Below are 13,224 nucleotides of genomic sequence, written 5' to 3'. Positions count from 1 at the left end.
TTTCTCAGTGTAGCTTTGGAGCCTGTCCTGGATCTCACTCTGTAAACCAGGCTGGACTTGAACTCAAAAGATTCGCCTGGCTCTGCCTCCCAAGTGCTGGGATTAAAGGTGTATACCACCACTGCCCGGCCAATTCAAAACTTTTAAACAAACAATATTTGGAAAGATATCACCTAGGATGGTAACTTTTAAACAGCACATAAGCCTGTGAAGTGTCATTGGCATTGGGGAAACAGAAATCGGACCTCAGGGAGATGCCACTGTACCTTCCCAGGCTCAGCTAAGGCTTCAGCCTTTGAAGGCTGGCCATACCCTGGCAGGGAAGTTGAATGGTGCAGGTCCTGTAGAAGATAGGCAGGTGCTTTTTTTCCTAAGTCAGGCAAGTACCTACAGTATGATCTGACCCCACTAGAAACTGTACTAGGAGTTCAGCACAATGACATTTAAAACAGCCCCAAGTCAGAGCTAAGGTCTCAGGAGGTGAATGGGGAAACTGCTGTGTTCACTGCATAGACCACTCCAGGAGAGTCGGTATTATTCAAGTCCACCGAGCAAAGATGCAGAGAATACACTAGTCCATAACCAGGTCCATTGGGTGGAGGGGCAAGGGGAGCACAGGAGCTAAGTTTACTTCAGGGTTTATGGTGATGGTTTGCAGGTATGTGCCAGTGTGATTTCTTGTGTGTCGTACTTCAGCATAGCCATGAGGAATACTTTATGACCCTCATCTCCCTTTTTTTTTCTTTTTGAGATAGAGTCTCATTCTGCAGCCCAGGATAACCTGGAACAGGCTGGTCTAAAACTTGAAGCAATCCCACTGTCTCAGCCTCTTGAGCTTCAGGATCATAGTTGCAAGCTGCCAAGCCTAGCCCTCCTTCCAGTCTTGAGAACTTTCAATCTGTCAGACTGAAGCTATCTCTATGGTTCCCATCTTCTCCCTCTAGAGAGCCGTCCTGGCCTGGGCTGCCGAGAGCTGGTCTTCAGGAACCTCTCCAAGGTGCTTCCTGCCGTCTGTCGTGACATCACCGACTGGGTGGTGGGGACACGGGTAAAGGCTGCACAGCTGTTGCCGGTGCTGCTGCTGCACGCAGAGGACCACATCACGCAGCACCTGGAGATCATCCTCAGAACCCTGCAGCTGGCATGTGCCGACGAGGAGAAGGCTGTGGTCAGCAGTGTGAGTGTCCCATCATCTTGCAAGTGGCAAAACTCAGCCCTGTAAACATCAGTTCTGTGCTCATCAGCTAGGTGAGGGTGTGGACACCTGCCACCTGCCCTTCCACCTGCCCCATATTCAACCACTAGCCTGGCCCTGGTGGGACCGTCACAGCAAACGGTTTCACTTGAGCACACAGGACATGTGCAGCATGTGTACTTTTGTCCAGGCCCTGCAGTGCTCTGCTTCCAGTGACCAGGCAGTCAGCAGTGAGTTTGCCTAAGAGACCAGTTTCCTCAGGCACACTTACTTAGGTCATTTCCACACAGAACTCAGGGCAGGGGGCATTGCAGTGTATTCATGTATGTTTGCATATGTATGACCATGTGGTGTGTGCACATGCATGTGTGAGTACATGTGCAAGTGTATGCATGATTCTAGAAGCCCAAATTTGACACTGGGTATCACCTGCTGTCCACTTGATTACAGGACCTCTCACTAAACCTGAAGTTCACAAATTCATCTAGTCTTACCTAGCCAGCTTGCACCCGGCATCCCCTTGGCCTGTCTCGTAGGTACTGGAATGGCAGGAGGCCGTCACCCCTTCCTTCCCTCCTTTTACATGGGTGCTGGGGATCCGAACTCTGGTCCTCAGGCTTGTGCAGCAGGCTTTCCTTATTCATTGAGCCACCTCCCCAGGCCTTATCATAAGACTTTGAGCTGCTGTACCTCTCCATGTGGATTTAGGAAGGAGAGCGAGGGAATGGTGAGAAGTACCATGCAAAGGTTGCTGTGTCCATGTGTCCTGTGCCTGCCCCTGTCTGCTCCATGATGCAGATGCAGAGCTGGCCAGGACCACGAGCTTTGCACCTCCCTCTCCAGCTGCACCAGCCCCCTTCCTGGGCTGCCCTCACTGCTGCCCAGCTCTGTACTGTCGTCTGGGAGGGAAGTTCATGGAGACATCAGCCATGGGCTGATGCGGCGATGCCCAACATCAGTTCATGGTTTGGCATCTCAGCCTTGGCCTTGTTGACGTACCCGGGGTGTAGAGGCACTGAGTGTGAAGGAGAGGCTTGGGCTGCTGGTGTCACAGGGGGCAGGAGAGCCAGACTCACCGCTTCAGAGCCCTTGGTCTCACCCAGGAGAGAAAAGGGGGGCTGCTTCCCCACAGGTCCTGTGCACTGTGCCCTCTGGCAGGTGGGAAGCCCAGGCACCACTGGGAGCCCTGGCTGTAGCCTTGTCTCCAAAACTCTGCTTCTCCCTGTCTTCCTTACAGTGTGTAAGAGCCGCAGAGCTCATTGGAACGTTCGTCAACCCAGAAGTATTTCTGAAACTAATCTTAGCAATGCTGAAGAAGGCACCCTCCGCCTCTGGCCTCTTGATCCTCACATCTGTCATCCAGGGCTGCCCCCAGAACACCCTCCAGCCGCACCTCAAGGTCATAGCCACAGAGCTGGTCCGGGAGCACATCTGCCAGGGGTCTGAGAATGTAAGTCTGTACCTGGAAAGGTAAGCACCAGGATGTCCTGGTGCTGGAGAAGGGAGGTAGCCCTGCTGGCCATTCTGTCAGTGTAGCTGCTGATGGTGGCCAGCCCGAGGGCAGCAGCACACCCAGGTGCCAGTGGCTTGGACAGTTCAGGGCTCATCCATCTCCCAGGAGACTCCAGTTGGCCTTGCTGCTGTAGGTGGTCACAGGTCAATGCATGAGTCTGAGGGAGTCTTGGGTCCTACTCTGGAGACAGAGACTACACACAACATCAGGGTTGGTATGAACAGCACATCCTCGGGGGTGACTGAGAACTCATTCTGTAGGAGACACATCAGAATCCTATGTTTGAAGTAACCACTTGTGACCCGACAGACAGGTTCACTTTAAACTGAGCCAGACCAGTCCAGCCCTCAGCTTCACCACTGGGATATGTTCTGGTTGCTTCTGCTGAGGGCAGAATGAAGGTTGCTGTATTGGATTGAGTTAGGCATACCCCCGTATCAAGCACCCCGATCCTCTTGTTGGGAGACTTGGTTCTGTTCACTGGCTAGCCAACCTGTTTGGACCTTAGTACACCCAGAGATGGCCCAGCTCTGGCAAAGCTGGGCTGGAGGGAGGGATACTGGTTGACAGAAGTTAGTCCTGGTGCTCTGTCCAGCCATTTCTGTAGTCGGAGTGAGAGACCCATGGGTATCGTGCTATACACCAGTCGTCTTGGTTACTTTTCTAATGCGGAGCAGTAACTGAGAGCTTATATCTTGAGACACAACCACAAGTCACAGAGAGCTAACTGGGAATGGTGTGAGCTTTTGAAGTTTCAAAGCCCACCCCCACTGACACACTTCCTCCAACAAAGCCACACCTCCTAATTCTCAAATAGGCCCACCAACTGGGGACCAAGTATTGTTGGGATACTAGGCTCTGCTCATTGGCCACAGGTTCAAGAACAGCCTGGGGTAGGGTGGGGGGGGATACTGTAAGACATTTTATTTTTAGATACAAAAATAAGAAGGGAAACCCATGGGAATAGGGCTGGAGTCTTGGGAAGGAGTGAGGACAGGCCGTGCTTATGGACGAGTACCCATTTCCCAGAACTCAGTTTAGAAGAAAGACTGCCAGTCTGTCAGCTCTGTTTCCCTAGAGTGAGTCTGAGAGTGACTTTGATTCCCATTTACATATCGGTAAGCAGAACATTCTCCCTCTAGAAGGTGTGGCTTGTAGACTTAAGCAGGTGTTTCTGTGTTTCTCACTAACTTGACAGCAAAGAAATTGTGGCTTCTTCATTTCTTAGTGTCACTTCCAGTTAACTCAGCTCTCCTGGCCTGTCAGGCTCCTGTGCTGTCTCTTGGCTGAGAGTGTTACCATCCAGCCTTCTAGTGAAGGGGGCTGATTTCTTTTTTAGATGTATTTTGTTTTTTATGTGTCTGTGTGCACATGAGTGCAGGTACCCATGGAGTCTAGAAGAGGGCTATGAACCCTAGAGCTCTGGAGTTCCAGGTGATTGTGAGCCACTTAACAGGAATGCTGGGAACTGAACTTAGGTCCTCTGCAGGAGCAGTACAGACTCTTAACATTGACCATTGCTCTCAGCCCTAAGAGGAAACTTGACAAAGCTCCAGAGCACAGAAGGACCCAAGAGGCCCTTCTCCCTCCAGTGTGCTAGCAATCCAGGGATTCTAGTCACCAGAGAAAGCCGGGATGGACACATGATTCCCTTCTTGCCAGGCACGAATTATTAGCCAGAAAAGACAGAGGTGAAGCCGGGTGGTGGTAGTGCATGCTTTTAATCCCAGCACTTGGGAGGCAGAGTTTCTCGGTGTAGCTTTGGCACCTTTCCTGGAACTCACTCTGTAGACCACACTGGCCTTGAACTCAGTGATCCATCTGCCTCTGCTTCCCTTGTGCTGGGATTTAAGGTGTGCGCCACTACCACCTGGCTCATGTTGGATTTCTTATGGTCATGGTCTATGATAAAAACCTGTTTAAGAACAAACTGAAGGCTGGTAAGATGGCTGAGCAGGTAAAGTCTCTTGACTAAGGGCTGGTATGCAAATATGTGTGTGTGTTTATTTCTAGATCATATTTGTGATTTAGAAATAACTACCATGCTTGTTCTGTGTTCTGTGGATCCTGTGGAATAGGCATGGTAGAAGAAGAAGGATAAAGGATAGGAATTCTTGCCTTTCTACAGCCCGTGGCGAGTTCTTCACCGGGTTCCACTAATCACCCAGCCATGGTTCTATAGCAAATGCACCTGAAGCCAGAGGAGCAAGTATGGGCAGCTTAGCCTTCGGCACCTACATCAGTCAGAAAGCTCGTGGTGCAAGCTAGATGAACCCTACCAGCTAAGCCCTAGCCTCAGCTCCACTGTAGGTATCCAAGACATGCCATCATTTCAGCATGAGAGTATCACAATAGATGTTCCTGGCACAAAGTTGTTGATGTAAGCTTTAAGGGGTGTTTTTTGTTTTGTTTTGTTGTTGTTTGTTCTTTTTTTGTTGTTTTTTTTTTTTGGTGTTTTTTGTTTTTGTTTTTGTTTTTGTTTTTTTGCCTTTTTCCCCCCTTCGGAGACAAAAATCTTACATAGCCCAAGTTGAAATAACTGCTATGTAGCTAAGTTTGGCCTTGAATTTCTGATTCCTCCTGCCTCCACTTCTTTGATCCTGGGATAACAGGCCTGTGAATGAAAAAAGGAATAAAAGGAGAACATGACTGCTCCTAAGAGGTTGAGGTTTTTATTATAGATATAAGGGAGAGCACAGGCAGAGACATCTGAAAGAGTCCAGAATGAACATGACTGCAGACTGAACCAGGTGATGTGGATCCCGGAGCCAGGAGGCCAAGAGGCCAACGTAGTCAAAATGGCTGAGTTATCTAAGAATCAGAGAAGCTGGGGGAAGGGTAGCCCAGCCAGTCTCTGGACTGGAGTTTAGGGTCGGGGCAGGGTATGCCAGCCAGAATGTCTCAGAATGCTGAGAGAGGCTGCACCCTCCGTCACCCCTGGCACTCTCTCCTAGGAAGAATGAAGTTCCACAGGCTTCTGTGTGCATTCATGTCCTTTATCATGCCTCTGCCACCTCTGTCCACAGGTTCCAGAGAGCACAGAACAAATAGGAACAGCTTTTTTTTTTTTTTTTTTGGTTTTTTGAGACAGGGTTTCTCTGTGTAGCTTTGTGCCTTTCCTGGAACTCACTTGGTAGCCCAAGCTGGCCTCGAACTCACAGAGATCCGCCTGGCTCTGCCTCCTGAGTGCTGGGATTAAAGGCGTGTGCCACCACCGCCCGGCTGGAACAGCATTTTTAAGTGTTAAAATACTAGTGAACATTTCACAAAATACATTCTTGCAGGGGGCGGGGTGTGGTTCGAGACATGATTCTTTATGTAGCCCTGACTGTCCTGGAATTTGCTCTGTAGACCAGGCTGGCCTCAAACTCAAAGAGATCTGCCTACCACTTCCTCCCAAGTGCTGGGATTAAAAGTGTGAACCACCACTGCCTGGCTCTCAGAAAATATATTCTTCTTCTTTTTTTTTTTTTCTTTCTTCTTCTTTTTTTTTTTTTTTTTTTTTTTCTTTTTTTTGTATGTGGAGCTGAGGATCGAACCCAGGGCCTTGAGCTTGGTAGGCAAGCACTCTACCACTGAGCTAAATCCCCAACCCCAGAAAATATATTCTTAATCCCTCTGTAGCTTCCCTTCTGGCCCAACTGTGCCCTTCTCAGTAAATGTGCTCTGGTCAGGGGCTGGTAGGCCTGAGGTGGACGCAGCGGCTCTTGGCTCTCATTACATGTATGGGCCCCACACTGGCAGTGGGCTGCGGAGGGAGGGAGGGATACTGACTCCCACTGGTCTCTTGCAGAGTCTCTACCTGGAGCATCTGCTGCTATGTGTGCAGGCTCTGCTGTTTGTGTGTCGGGAAGACTGTCGTGCTGTCAGCCTGCAGCTCATGGAGGTGCTAGTGACCATAATGGCAGTCTCAGATGCCTCGGGCCTTTGGAAGAAGGTAAAGGCAGCAGCACCCTGCAGCTACAGTCTCTCCGCAGGAAATGTAGCTGTCTTCTGTCAGTCTCCAGCTTGGTTGAATTCCAGGCCTGGGGCAGGCTTGACTAGCAAAGGCGAAAGAATTCAGAGCATTTAGGAGTCCCTAACAAGGTGGCCTCAGGTAGTGTCCCCTCAACCTACTGACCTATCTTTTATCTAGGAGTGAAGGCTGTTCCTGAACCCCTACCTGTGCTTCTCCCCCCCCCGCCAAATTGAGGCTTCAAAGCATTCCTGTGCAGCCAAATGCTATAGAGAAGTCTGGTGGCCGTCCTGTGTTAATGGCAGCCCAGCATTTGGAGGTTTTTTTGGTCCCCTTGTCATGTATGTAAGCTTTAAATTTTTCTTTTTTAATTTTATTTGTTTTTTCTTTGTTTTGTTTTTGAGACAGCCTTATTGTGTAGCTCAGGCTAGCCTTGAACTTCTGAAGGCAAACTTTCTATGAGAAAATAAGGTGGAGAGTGACTGAAGTAGGCATTCATTGTCAGCCTGGTCTCCACACGCACACACACCACAAACACCACAGACACACACATACATACTTACACACACACTCACCCCACAAACACCAAACACCCACAGACACACACACACATACATACACACACACACCAACCACAAACACCACAGACACACACACACACATACATACTCACACACACACACACCCTACAAACACCAAACACCCACAGACACACACACACACACACCACAAACACCCAGACACACACTCATACATACACACACACTTACACACACATACCACAAACACCACAAATACCCACAGACACACACCACAAACACCCACAGACACACACACATACATTCTCTCTCTCTCTCTCTCTCTCTCTCTCTCTCTCTCTCTCTCTCTCTCACACACACACACACACACACACACACACACACACACACACATCCCTTAACATCCCTGTGGGCCTCAAGCCCATGGAACCAGACCATGCTGCTGCTTCAGGGTGAGCCAGAGCAGGGCTCTTCGCCACCTTCATGGGCCCACAGGATGCTTAGATGTCCTGTGGAGCCCGCCAGAAGGAGCCTTTCCCCTCTTTTGTTGGGGACTTTTTCAATTCAGATTCTTCTCTTTGAAGACAACCTTTGCAGAAGGTATGTGTCATATGTCATCAAAGACAGCTTGTCACTGATAGAGCTATAAATTCTAGCAAGGCTGTGCCTGCAGGCCACAGGAAGGAAGCCAAACCCATCAGGTCAGGAACAGAGATACGGTCGGCTGCCTAGGCCCCTGATGCCAAGGAATGTCAGGAACTGCCTAATGTATTAAGTCCTAGGAGGTGGCTGCAGCTCTCTCCTTCACTGCCCATCACCCTCTGTGGGCAGAGCCACCCGTGGGTTGTTTTTTCCTTGAAATCTGGTCTCAGTAGGAGAGCTAAATGGAGGAGGGTGAGGGCAGCCATGGTTTTATGGTTTTGGAGATTTGGGTAGTAGTTTTGTTGTGTGTATAGGATGGAAGCGTATTTCTGGGATGGGCCCAGGGCCTTGCTGTATTAAGTATGCACTATGCACTGACATGCATTCTCAGCCCCAGTATCCTTTAGTTGTTTTTGGTGTTTTGTTTCTGGTTTTTTTTGGGGGGGTGTATTATTTTAGTTGTGTATGTATGTGTGTTTGCATGTGCATATGAGCACGAGTGCCCTCAAAGGCCAGAGACATTGACTGCCCTAGGTCTGTAGTAACACATGGTTGTGAGCTGCCTGACGTGAGTGCTGGGAACTGAGCTCAGGACCTCTATAAGAGCTGTACATGCTCTTAGCCGTTGAGCCATGGGTTTTTGTTCTTTAAACAAGGTCTTGCTATATAGCCCAGGCTGACTTTGAACTCTTGATCCTCCTGCCTCAGCCATCTGTGTGTTGAGTCACTGATAGGACTGTAAATTGTAGCCATTTCTTTTTTTCTTATTTATGAGTATGTGCATACAAGTGTGCAGGTCCACACATAATGCATGGAGGTCACTGCCATTCCTCTGGCACCATCCACTTGATGAGTCTTTTCTTTCTTCCTTGGTCTTTTATTTTACTCCTTTTTTGTTTTGTGTTGTTTGTTTTTATAGACTGTGTAGCTTTGGTGGCTGTCCTGGATCTCGCTCTTTATTCCAGGCTGGCCTCTAACTCACAGATCCACCCGCCTTTGCCTCCCAAGTGCTGGGGTCAAAGGCGTGTGCCAGCACCATCCAGCTATTTTTCTCTTTTTAAAGGGTTTTTTAATTCGTGTATGTGTACATGAGTGCAGTACCTGCAGAGGACAGAAAGAGCTTCAGAGTCCCTGGAGCTAGAGTTATGGGTGGATATGCCCCACTCATCATAAATGCTGGGAACTGAGTTCGAGTCCTCTACAAGAGCAGTATGTGCTCTTAATTGCTGAGCCATCTCTCAAGCCCTACCTTGTTTTTTTGGTTTATGGGTGTGTGTATTTGACAGTCTTTTACTGGCTTACCAAATATGCCAGGCCAGCAAGTCCTAAGGTCAATATCCCCTATCCCACCCCTGTCTCTGTCTCTGCATCACTGAGATTACAGGCATACACTACCATACCTCACTTCTTATGTGGGTTCTTGAAATCAAATTCAGGTCTTCATGCTTGCAAATGACTGATCCACCAGCCCCTCACCCCCCACCCCCGCCCCAATGTCTTTAAAACTACTTTCCCTTTGTCCATGTGTCCCCTGCAGCTCTCAGGACCCAACACATCACTCATATATGCATGCATACATGCATGCACACACACCTGGACCCCTGATCTCCTGAGTGGATGGGTGTGTGTCTGTTACTACTTGCTGTACAAACAGCACAGCTGAAGGCAAATCTATGTATGAGAGTGTTATAGAAGGGCATCAGCCCTGATGTAGGCCTGCTGCAGCCCTGCCGCCTGCTCTTTGGAGGGCTTCTGTTCTGTAGCACTTGCCTCCTGGTTTAGCCGATGGTTCCTTTAAGTCATAGGCCTCAGAATGTTAACCTTTAAAAAGTAAACTTTAAGCCGGATGGTGGTGGCGCACACCTTTAATCCCAGCACTCAGGAGGCAGAGCCAGGCGGATCTCTGTGAGTTCAAGGCCAGCTTGGTCTACAGAGGGAGATTCAGGACGGGCACCAAAACTGCACAGAGAAACCCTGTCTCGGAAAAACAAACAAAAAACTAAACAACTACAACAAAAAAGCAAACTTTAGCTAGGCAGTGTACACTCCTTTAATCCCAGCCCTCTGGAGGCAGAGGCAGACAGATCTCTGAGTTTGAGGCCAACATGGTCTACAAAGCAAGTTCCAGGATAGCCAGGGCGACACAGAGAAACCATATCTCGAAAAACCAAAGAATAAATTAATAAATAAAAAGCAGACTCTCAGGGGCCAGTGAGGGACTCAGCAAGTAGTCACAGCAAGCTGGCGGCCTGAGTGCTATCCCTGGAGTCCAGATGGTGGAAGAGGAGAGCTGACTGCTACAGACCACAGTGTCAGACGTGCACTGTGGCGTGCATGCCCCCCAAGCCAACCGTGAAGGGAAATGAAGAGAAGTTGGCCTCTAGAGCCGGTGCTAGATCTCAGCTGGTAGAGTATGTACCTAGTATGATACAGCATCAACTGAGTGTGGTGGCACATATCTACAGTTCCTACACTCAGAAGGTGGAGACGGGAGTATTAAGAGTTAGAGGACATCTTTGACAATGTTCTAAGTTTGAGACCAGCCTGGACTACATAAGGTCCTTTCTCAAAAAGCCTCCTCAAAAAAGCATTTTTAATTTAAAAATTAGACTAGGGACTAGAGAGATGACTTAGTGGTTAAGAGCACTGGCTGCTCTTCCAGAGGACCTAGGTTCAATTCCCACCACCCACATGGCAGCTTAAAACTGTCTGTAACTTCAGTTCCAGGGGTTCCCACACCCTCACACAGACAAAATACCAATGCACATAAAATAAAAATTAAAAATTAGACTAGTCCCAACCTCTGTTTACCCTTTCCTAGGCCCAGAAGACCATGGACACACTAGCCGAGGTGGAGGACATTCCCAGCAGTCAGGACCTCTACCGCAAGCATGTGGGTGCGCTCCTGGAACGGCTGACGGCCTCGCATGGCGAGTGGACAGTGCACTCTGTGCAGTTGCTGAAGTTCACTGTGGTCCTCACCCAGGCAGGTGAGCCTCAGCTGCCCCGTCCTCCCCATCCTGAGCCGCAGGACCTGGCCTTGACCCAGGCATAGTCTTTGTTTGTGTGACAGGGTCTTGCTTCATAGTTCAGAGTGGTCTCAAACCAGCTGTGCTCCCGTCTCGGTCTCCCACATGCCGGGGTCACATGGCTTCTTTTACAGCTTTTATTCTTCAGATACTTCTGTTTTACAGTAAAATTAAGCATCTCTAGCCTCATTGGCATGTGGCCCTGAGTTCCCCCTGGAGGCTCTGTGGAAGTGAGAAGCATTGCTTTATAGTCCTTAGTGGGGTTTTATTTTTACTTTCTTTTTTTGTTTATTTTTTTGTTTTCAAGACAGGGTTTCTCTGTAGTTTTGGTGCCTGTCCTGGAACTCCCTCTGTAACCAGGCTGGCCTCGAACTCACAGAGATCCACCTGGCTCTGCCTCCTGAGTGCTGGGATTAAAGGCGTGCGCTACCACAACGGCCGTTTTTTTAACATTCTTTTTTTTTTTTTTTTTTTTTTTTTGGTTTTTTGAGACAGGGTTTCCCTGTGTGTAGCTTTGCGCCTTTTTCCTGGAACTCACTTGGTAGCCCAGGCTGGCCTAAAACTCACAGAGATCCGCCTGCCTCTGCCTCCCGAGTGCTGGGATTACAGGTGTGAGCCACCATTGCCCGACAGTTTTTTTTAACATTCTTAATGCCAAGTGGTCCAGCTCCCTTCACAGATCCCACTTGAGGCCCCCACTCTGGGGAGGAGAGGCTGTAAATACACCAGGCAAAGCCCCCTTGCCATGCTCCAGCAGGCCAGCATGGCAGGTGACACGGTGTCTTTTGTGTTCATGCCAGAAGGTGTCGTTTGCCACCGTTGTTTAGAATACGGACAGTTCAGAAGACAGAGGTGGCGCCCGCGGGACTGAAGAGACAGCTTAGTCAAGTGCTTGTTGAACAAACATGAGCACCTGAGTTCAGTCCCCAGAGCCAGTCATAAAAGCCAGGCGTGACCCTGGAGAGATGCTCAGCAGTTAAGAGCATCTGCTGCTCTTGCAGAGGACACAAGTTTGATTTCTAACACCCACATGGTGGCTCACAACTGCCTGTAACTCCAGTTCCAGGTGATCCAGTTCCCTCTTCTGGCCTCTGCAGGCACCAAACACGCACATAGTGCATGCACATACCTTCAAGGTACAATAAAATAAATCTTTTTTTTAAAGGCCAGGTGCAGTGTCATGTTCCTGTAATCCTGGCACTGGGGAGGCAGAGACAGGAGGATCTGTGGAGCTTGCTGGCTGGCCCGGCTAGGTGACTTAGGGAGCCCTAGGTGCCATAAGACAGGCTGTCTTGAAAAATGAAGTGAAGAGCCCTTGAAGAAGATGCCTGATGTTGAACTCTGGCTTCTACATGTGCACACCCACACAAAGAATGACAGTAGAAATGATGAGCTCGAGCCGGGCGGTGGTGGTGCACACCTTTAATCCCAGCACTCAGGAGGCAGAGGCAGGCGGATCTCTGAGTTCGAGGCCAGCCTGGTCTACAGAGCAAGAGCCAGGACAGGCTCCAAAACTACAGAGAGAAACCCTGTAAAACCAAAAAAAGAAGGAGGAGAAGGAATGGTGGGCTCATATAGCAAGCCATCCCACATCCTAAGAGGTCCTGTTGTGCTGAATGAAGTTACCTCTGGGCCTGTGCGTCCACATTATGGAAGGTCCTATCACATCCCTCCAGACCCAGAACCCTTCCACCGTTGGCCTGGGTGGGCTGCAGTGGGGCCCTTTGTACTCAGTTTGGCTGTGAACAGGGGCATTGTTGTAGTTCTAGTGTGGTCTCCAGCTCTGCCACAATCAGGATGGTATGTGCTTTCCTTCCAGGTTGCCCCAGATCCCCCTGGGGGCCATGTCCTACCACTCCCCGGGCCCTAAGATTCTGGGCTTGTTTGATGGCAGAGAAATGGGGGATGCGCATGAAAACCTACGTGTTGGGAACCTTTGGAGTCTTTCTGCTTTAGCTTACTGAGATGTAAAGACCAGAAATACAAGGACTCACTTAGGACAATAGTTCTTCCCAACCCTGTCAACACTGGTGATAACAGCACTGTGACGGGCTGGCACGCTTGTTGGCATTGACCCGTGGCAGAATAAGCCCAAGACAGGACCAGGGGCAGAAGCAGGAACTGAGGGTGCAGCTCTGTGCCCTGCTTCCAGCCCCCATGCCCCAGAAAAGTTAGACATGTCCTGCTGTGGAGCACATTTCTCTGGATGGATTTGTTTTGTTTAGAAGACAGGGTCTCATGCAGCCAAGGCTGGTCTCAAACTGGCTGTGTAACTGAGGATGAACCTTGAAGTCATCTCCTGGGTGCTGGGTTTGCAGGTTTTCACCATTATGCCCATGTTACACAGTGCT

General features: G+C 49.5%; 1 protein-coding gene across 1 annotated transcript in view; it reads left to right on the top strand.

Moving 5' to 3' along the window:
• The window catches only part of Dnaaf5 (dynein axonemal assembly factor 5), a 39,462-nt gene that overhangs the window by 11,057 nt on the left and 15,181 nt on the right, over positions 1-13,224 (top strand). Inside the window, exons 5-8 of the mRNA XM_036172318.1 lie at positions 945-1,177; positions 2,433-2,645; positions 6,502-6,645; positions 10,666-10,834. Of these exons, the coding sequence (XP_036028211.1) occupies positions 945-1,177; positions 2,433-2,645; positions 6,502-6,645; positions 10,666-10,834 (759 nt within the window). The remainder of the gene's footprint in view (positions 1-944; positions 1,178-2,432; positions 2,646-6,501; positions 6,646-10,665; positions 10,835-13,224) is intronic.

This window comes from Onychomys torridus, chromosome 22, assembly GCF_903995425.1.
Source record: "Onychomys torridus chromosome 22, mOncTor1.1, whole genome shotgun sequence".
NCBI lineage: Eukaryota > Metazoa > Chordata > Mammalia > Rodentia > Cricetidae > Onychomys > Onychomys torridus.
The sequence above is the reverse complement of the archived record's forward strand: the minus strand, read 5'-3'. Positions and strand labels throughout refer to the sequence as shown.